The 8,118-nt window shown below is 51.7% G+C and overlaps 1 protein-coding gene across 1 annotated transcript; it reads right to left on the reverse strand.

Moving 5' to 3' along the window:
• Positions 1-273: 273 nt before the first annotated feature.
• On the reverse strand, positions 274-2,321 carry Upk2 (uroplakin 2). Its single transcript, XM_021207903.1, has 5 exons — positions 2,191-2,321; positions 1,641-1,772; positions 1,374-1,512; positions 1,059-1,129; positions 274-636 (listed from the first exon to the last, which is right to left on the reverse strand). Exons 1-5 carry the CDS (start codon positions 2,264-2,266, stop codon positions 500-502), a joined length of 555 nt encoding a protein of 184 aa, XP_021063562.1. The 5' UTR covers positions 2,267-2,321; the 3' UTR covers positions 274-499.
• Positions 2,322-8,118: the final 5,797 nt, after the last annotated feature.

Here is an 8,118-nt window from a genome sequence, read left to right on the forward strand (position 1 = left end):
TCCCAGTCATACCCTTACATGGTGATCCAGCTTCTACCCCTGCCCAACTCAGAGTCCTGCTTGGGCCACCTACTAAGTGCAGGATGCAAAACCCACATCCTAGGTCTGGGGCTTGGAGCGCTTTCATTGTCTCTGCCCCTGCTTGCCTCCCTCCTGGGAAAAGTCACCCTTGGGGTTTGGGGCTAGAGAGAATGACATGCACGTGACATTGACATTGGTACTTTAGATATGTGCATAAGGGAACCAGCTAAAGGGGTGACTCACATAGACATGGAGACATACGACATGGGTCAGCCTTTATTGTGAGAATTAAGTACTGTAAGTAGATAAATCAGCGTTGGCAGGACTGCAATGGAGGCTGGCAGGGAGTGCTGCAAGGTGGGACAGGGAGAGGGGCACTGCCAGGAGTGGACTCGAGGAGGGGGCGGGGAGAGGGAAGAGAAGCCACTGAGAAGCGGGTGACCGCAGCCTGGCAGGAGGGGACTCGGGAGAGCCCTTCTCATTTGCGGGTACCCAGTGCTAGGGCAACAATAAGACCCACGACCAACAGGAACATGGCCACAGACAGCAGCACTGTGATGACCACCATCCCTCCTGTCCGGGCCATTCCGAGCCCAATGGACTCCATGTTTTTTCCTGTCAAAAGAAGGTGGGGGAACCTTTGTGAGTTGAAGGGGTTCCTAGCCGGCCCCCCGTGGTTCACAGCTTAGCCCAGCCATCCAAGTAGCTACCAGCATCAATTCAACTGGTTATCCAGCCAACCAGTCAAGCAAACACAGACCCTCTCACAGCCTCACAGCAATACTTAGGAGCCACCAAGGAGATCTAACAGGACATCATCCCTCTGCACAAGGAACCTCTAGTTCAGCAGATGAATGAACAGGACAGGAGGTGACCATACCAAATACTGGGGGTGTGGTGTGGTATGTGAGGGAGGTGGTGGTGTGGGGGAGAGAGAGCAATCGGAAAACAGTTTAGCTAACTTGCTCTAGGAGAATAAAGTCGGAGCTCAGGGAAGTGTGTAGAACTAATGTGTGAGAGACAGGCTTTTTACTTACGAGGAAGTGTGGACATGGGAGTCTCTGGACTGGACTCGGTGGACGTCCCCTTCTGTACTCGGTAGGATATGCTTTAGAGGCGGGAGTTGAGAGAAAGCAGAGATCCCCAGTACGTATCTGGCACTCGGGAGGAGGGGTTCCAGCCTCCACCTTTTAGCTATGTCTCCCATCTGGGCCCTCCTGGGGTCGAGGTTCACATTTCCTACCCTTTAGCTGTGCCCTCTCTAACCCATGCTTACCGGCAGTTCCCCACCCTCACCCGACCTCCACTTCCCTTTCTGTGTCCCACCTCCACAGGGGTCCATCGGTACCTACTAGTATTTGGTTCCTGGTGTTAGGTTTGTCACCTGATATGCGCTGAGCCTTGTGACCGTGTAGCCAGCCCCGCTGTCCACCACGCTCACAAGCTCCCTGCGCCCGCGGCATGGAGGCACCACAAAGCCCGACTTGACCACTGAGGGGAAATAGGAGTGCAAGGCAAGATCAGATTTCTAGCAGTCCACTCTTGTAGAACGGGCAGCTCTTGGGTATCGTTAAGAGGGGTTACGACGAGTAGAATAAATGGGTACAAGGGAGGCCTACCTTTGCTGTCGTTGGCTCTCCGGACCATCAGTGTGGCATTACCTCCCGTGAGGTGACATGGGGGCAAGGCAATTAACAGGCTTTCTGTTAGCGCCGGAGACAGCAGACCAGAGAGGCTTGAGATGTTGAAGTCTGTTAGAGAGCGGAGAGGGAACTCAGGAGTTAGCCCCCTCTTAACTCAGAGCTGGCGGGATGGGTGGGTGGGTGGTCATTGCTAAGGGTGCAGAAACAGAAGAGGAGCGTGTGGATCTGACCACCAGATGGCAGGCTTGAGCTGCAGATGGTGGGTACGCCGCGCCGTTTGGGAGCCGGACTAGACCACGACACCCAGTCAGTCCCCAGTCTCTCCCAACTCACACAAACCTTGGACACTTACCCATATTTCTTGACTCCTGGATCTGGAAGAAGCCCAGGAATTTGTCACCTGATCCCTACCACCAGTAACTCTCAACCCCAACCAGCTGGACCAACACTCTGTCCTTGAGAGCCCTGGGGAGACAATGCTCCCTGTCTAGCGCTCCGAAACCCCCCTCGCTTCCACCATAGAGACCTGCAGTCCCCGGAGCCAGGACAGCCAGCAGAATCAGGATCAGGGGCAAGGTCTGGACAGGCAGTGTGGATGTCATACTGCGCTGGGAACTGGATCCTGAAACAGGTGCTGACAGGCCGGGACTTCCTGGGGCCAATGAGGCCCTGCCCCAGGGTAGCTGATTTTGTCTCAGAGTGGGAGGGGCTGCTGGGAATCCAGTCTTACTTGCCCCTTGGGCACTGTAGCCTCAGGGAGGGCCCCCCAGACCGGTTTTTCAGGCTGGGGAGCTGGCCCTCAGGACTAAAGGGGGATGCTCTGGCTGGGTCCGGGCAGCTTCCTTAGCTGCAGAGAAGCATGTTTCTGGAATTCCCGCGTCTGAAGCACAGGATTCCTCTGTCTGAGTGTCTGCGTCCTGGACTGTAGAGGGTGCTCTCTCCAAGGAGGTAGCAGTTTTCCTAGGAGGGCCATGAGTTCTAAAATTGCCCTGCTGTGTAGGTGTAGGAAAAGCCACAAGGGTTGAAAGGGCTTTGGCTAGTAAGGATGCCCGGAGAGGAGAAGGTTGGTTAGGTAGGGTGGGGATAGCAGAGCCTGAGCTCCAATTCTGGTATTTAACTAAGAAACTGCGACTCTGGGGGAGGCAGAGGGTTTCAGTGTGAGCCTTCAGATTTCTCCAGAGGGTGGAGACAAGGGAAGTTAGTGAAGGCTTCCAGGTAAACACCGGTTCAGTCCAGCAAGGCTAGTGGGCGGTGGAGTAGATACAAACAGACTTGGGCAGCAAGCATTTGTTCAGCTGGTAGAGAGTAAAGCAGAAAAACCTTAGGGAACAAGAAGCCAGGGGCCAGGCAGTGGTGGCGCACGCCTTTAATCCCAGCACTTGGGAGGCAGAGGCAGGCAGGTTTTTGAGTTTGAGGCCAGCCTGGTCTACAGAGTGAGTTCCAGGACAGCCAGAACTACACAGAGAAACCCTGTCTCAAAAATAGAGAGAGAGAGACCAGGGGTCCTGAGTCCTGGGCTCATTGTTGCAATTTTTTGTTTGTTTGTTGTTTTTGCCAGCCTGAGCTACCCAGTGAGTTCCAGGCCAGCCTGGGCTATACAGGGAGACCCTGTCTTAAAACCAGTCAAGCGAAGCACAGTGGTGTACACTTTTAATTCCAGCACTCAAAAGTCGGGGCTGGAGGATCTCTGTGAATTTGTGGCCAGCCTGGTCTACAGAGTGAGTTCCAGCCCAGTCAGGACTATGTTGAGGGAATCCTGTCTCAAAAAAACAAACCAAAATCAACAAGAGTAATAACAACAAGCCAGAACATCAAGAGGTGACGGTGGCTCGCGCTTTTAATCATAGCACTCAGGAGACAGAAGCAAGTGGGGATCTGTGTTTGAGGCTAACCTGGTCTACAGAGTGAGTTCCAGGACAGCCAGGACTACACAGAGAAACCTTATGTTTAAAAAAACAAACAAACAAAAAAAAGCAAAACCAAAAACAAAGCCAAAAGTAGCAACGCCACATGCAGAGGAGACGGAGGGCTGGGGCTCGGCTCAGTGGTGGACCATGTGCAGGTGGCTCTGGGGGTTCGATGCCTGGGACAAGACAAATACTATCCCCTGTTGGGGAAGAGACACCATCAGCAGCCACAGCCCCTCTGGCTCTCTTCTGCCCCAGGCTAAACGGGAGAACTGATGGAGGTTCTCCAGTCATGGACGAGTGACATGGACTCACTCAGTCACCCCTCCTCTAGATGCTGGCCAGGGGCTCTGCATGCCCTCCTGAAAGGCACTGCTTTTTATAGACGCAGAACCTGAGTCTCAGCTTGTCACTGCAAAGTGGCCGCAGGGGTGTGGGCATCTCAGCTAGATGAACTCTGCTCCAAGAACCACCCACTTTCCCCAACCCCAGAGAAAGTTACGAGTGGAAAGTGGAGGCCACTGAAGGGCTGATGGGCTTCTGTCCTTTCCCCCATGCTGCGATGTGTGTAGTGGGTAGAAGACGACACAGAACCGGGGTGCTCTGGCTGGGAGCAGGAGGAACTCTCACCAGAGTGTCTCCAAATTTACTGTGCAATGGACGATCGGGAAACTGGTTCAGATGTAGCTTCTGATTCAGTGGGTCTGAGGTAAAACCCGAAATTAATTTCTTTCAAAAAATTTAAAGTTGCATTTATTATTTTATGTGTGCCCATATGTGTGCCACAGTGTATATGTGGAGGTCAGAGGACGAGTTGTGGGCATTGGCTCTCTCCTTTCATAACGTGGCTTCTGGGGATCAAAATGTCAGGCGTGGTGGCAAGAGCTTTTACCTGTTGAGCCATCTCATGGTTTCGTAAAGCTTCCTAAGGCGCTTATAGGTAATGCAGAGACACAGAGTCACATTTGGAGCTAGCAGATGCTGTATTGGTATATGCCTTCATACACATACACACAGACACACACACTCATACACGTACATGCACACACATACTCATACACACACTCATACACATGCACAGACTCATACACAAGTGCACACACTCATACACACACACACACACACAAATGCAAAGTTGCAAAGTGGGACAGAGGTTTTTCTCAGGCTGCCAGGCCAGGCTGCCTTTGGGTGGAGAACTGGAACTGATTTCTGTTTTTCTGGCTCCTTGGCTTTTGTCCCCTTTAGATGAGATCGGCTCCTCACTTTACATACAGACACACAGAAAGATCACATATGAGGGAGAACTGGCAGTGGGGAAGAGGGCTACATGGTAGGGTGTCAGGGTCAGGAGATCTTCCTGGCAAGTCTCAAACCTCAACACAGCACAGTGTTTACATAAGGATTTAGGAGCCGACTCTTCCCATTTGGGCTAAGGAGGAATCAGGGAGAGGATTGGTTTATTGCAGAACAGGCCATATAGGTCCACTCCTAAGCCCCATTTGAAATTAGAAGTGAGTGTGGGATAGGAAAGAGCAGATCTCTGGTCACATTTTTAAAGGGATATGAGGGTCCTGTGCCTTTAAGCCCTCCCATCTCCCTCCAATCCCCCCCTCACCTTCCCCACCCTAACCCTCCCCAGGTTTCTGGAGGAGCAGAGTTGCGTCTTCTCCCTGCCCTGCCGAGCTGCTCACTGGCTGCTCTGAAGGCTGTGCTTTGCGGTCTCCATGGAAACCATTAGTTGCTAAGCAACTGGAGCATCATCTGTGCTGAGCTCTCGCATCTAATTATCCCATCACAGTGGCTGAGAAGGGTTTGGGGAGCTGAGAGGAGGGGGAGGCCCAGCACAGGAGCAAGAGGATAACTCTTTGAGCAGAGCGGCTTCACTGACAATGCTGAGATCATTTAAAGCCACAGCACCCAGTTCCTCTGGAGGGTTTCCCAATGGCCAATAAGGGAACCAGGGCCAATGTCTGGAGTCTCTCCCCCAAACCCTGTCTTCTCTGCTGTCCTCTCCTTGATTCTTGAGTCTTAACTCCCTCAAGTTTCCTCTCCTTCCTCCTTACACATATGTTCAAGCCAACAGACATTTGCTGGGTACCAGGGACGCCCCTGGAATAAAGGAGGAAGCAGAGCTGTAAAAGTAGGGTAAGGTCTTGCCCCTGAAGCTCTTCACTTCCCTCTTCTGCTCAGTCAGCTCTCAAAGCAGACCTCCTCTTCCAGGACCGCAGTCCTTTTGTCCCCTTCTTGAACCACAGTAGTTCTGCAACCTGAAGAATTGGGATCAGAACCCAGACCTCCTGATCCGTCCACAGCCCGACCTCAGTAGGCCACCCCTCTGCCTCCCAGTCATCTAGAACAACATGCATGCCCGTCTTCTGGGGCATGCCAGACACTGATGGTGATGGTGAATGTCGGCTTATAACTTTGAGCCACGTTGAACCTCTTTTTTTTTTTTTTTTTTCAACTTGAAAATGAGAAGGTTTCTCTCAAACTCAGGTCTAGCAAGATGTGACAAGCATGAAAATGATTTAGGGCAAGGATGCAGAAAGATCTGGGAGCACAGCGGACACCCTGAGGGCTTGGGCCTGGAGACCAGAGATGATGCTCAGCGGGTTTGTTGGACATGTTGAGGACCATTGCTTAGAGATCCAAGGCTGGCAGGTGCCGTGACCAAAGGAAAACTGGTTTTTGACCTTAACTAAGTTATCTCCCTTGTTTCTTCAAGTTGTAGTTCCCACTTCAAGTGGATTTTTTTTTAATTTACTTATTTTATGCTATGAGTATTTTGCCTGCATGGATGTATGTCTGTGCACCACATCTGGGCTGGTGCCCTTGGAAGTCAGGCCATCTGATCCCAGGGAACTGGAGTTAGAGATGGTTGTGAGCTGTCCAGTGAGTGCTGGGAACTGAATCCGGGGCCTCTGTAAGAGCAACAAGGGCTTTAAACTGCAGAGCTCTCTCTCTCCAGCCACCATAGTTTCCACGTCTAGAGAAATGAAATAAAACCCACCTCATGGGACTATGGTGATTGTCAGCCCATCTAATTTACTTAAGGATGCCCAGGAAAGTATCTGGTTCAATAAATACTGATTTAAATAATCCACCTTGTTCTCCCCTTTCCCCTCTTTTAAGATTTTTATTTTTTTGTATGTGAGTATATGAGTACACCACCGTTGTCTTCAGATGCACCAGAAAAAAGGTGTCAGATCCCATTACAGATGGTTGTGAGCCACCATGTGGTTGCTGGGAATTGAACTCGGGACCTCTGGAAGAGCAGTCAGCGCTCTTAACCCCTGAGTCATCTCTCCAGCCCCTTGTTCTCCCCTTTGTATTAGCCCTCACCGCAGACGAGGAATGAGGGTGCAGAGGTGATCCGTGCCACCCCCGAGGTCACAGAGCAAACGGGATGCAGTGCCCTACACAACTCAACATTTGCGTTTCTAGCTTTGTCAGTGATACAGGGAGATGTTTAGGTTGGAAAAGCTTGCCTGGCACTCCAGAAGTCCGGAGGCAGAGGCAGGTAGATCTCAAAAGTTCGAGGCCAGCCTGGTCTACAGAGTGAGTTCCAGGACAGCCAGGGCTACACAGAGAAACCCTGTCTCCAAAAAAAAGAAAAAAAGATTACCAAACTTCTTCCTCAAGAGGAAGGTTCAAAGGTGGGGCCTGATGGGAGCTGCAGCTGCTCTGGGCCACTGCCTTTGCCGAGGGTTTTAAGTTTTGCCTTGGAGATTCTTTCCCAGAGTTCTGTAGGGACCGTTCTGGTTCTGGCACGGATCCCTCTGGCAGTGAGAAGGACAGACTGGCATCTGGTCAGAGATGAAGTGAGGAGACCGAGGAGCAGAACTACCCAAGAGAAAAGAAAAGCAAGTGTGGCCAGGCTGCGGGCACCAGACTAGAAAGGAGCAGGCTGCAGTGGTGCCCTATCAGTGATGACTACTGAGCACCAAGCACTGAGCACTGAGCACCAAGCAGCAGCGTAAGAAGGGGAGAACAATGATCTCCAGGGTCAGATCAGGCTCAATGGCGAATGGCAGCGTGGAGGACGGCTCCCTGTGGAGTCCTTTAAATCCGAGGTGTCATGATTACAGGCTTTGTCTATGATGACCCATAATAATCCCTGCTTCCCTTTCCTTGCATTTGTGACTGTGTGGGACCCTTTCCCGTTGTATCAGAGTTAGTCTGTGTGGCCAATAGGATAACCACAGAAGTAGCCTGGCCTGCTGGCATGTACCTGCAGTTCTAACTACTTGAGAAGCTGAGGCAGAAGCATTGCTTGAGCCAGGAGTTGGAGGCCAGCAGCATTGGGAGGTTAAAGGCGGGATGATCAGAAGTTTGAAGCCATCCTGGTCTATATGAGAGACCTTGTCTTCAAAACAAGAAACACCAGAGCAGGGAGGCAGGGAAAGAAATAGAGCTTAGATACCAGGCTGTGGTGGTGCGCGCCTTTAATTGCAGCACTTGGGAGGCAGAGGCAGGTGGATTTCTGAGTTCAAGGCCAGCCTGGTCTACAAAGTGAGTTCCAGGACAGCCAGGGCTACACAGAGAAA

This window comes from Mus pahari, chromosome 10 (genome assembly GCF_900095145.1).
Source record: "Mus pahari chromosome 10, PAHARI_EIJ_v1.1, whole genome shotgun sequence".
Classification (NCBI taxonomy): Eukaryota; Metazoa; Chordata; class Mammalia; order Rodentia; family Muridae; genus Mus; species Mus pahari.

Bases quoted from the DNA above. Each gene is read 5' to 3' on its own strand.
- Upk2 (XM_021207903.1), bottom strand. From the start codon at position 2,266: ATGACATCCACACTGCCTGTCCAGACCTTGCCCCTGATCCTGATTCTG. The intron at 1,773-2,190 runs GTCTCTATGGTG...GCTCTCTAACAG, and splicing joins CCTGGCTCCGGGGACTGCAG to ACTTCAACATCTCAAGCCTC. The intron at 637-1,058 runs GTAAGTAAAAAG...TTCTTTTGACAG, and splicing joins TCCCATGTCCACACTTCCTC to GAAAAAACATGGAGTCCATT.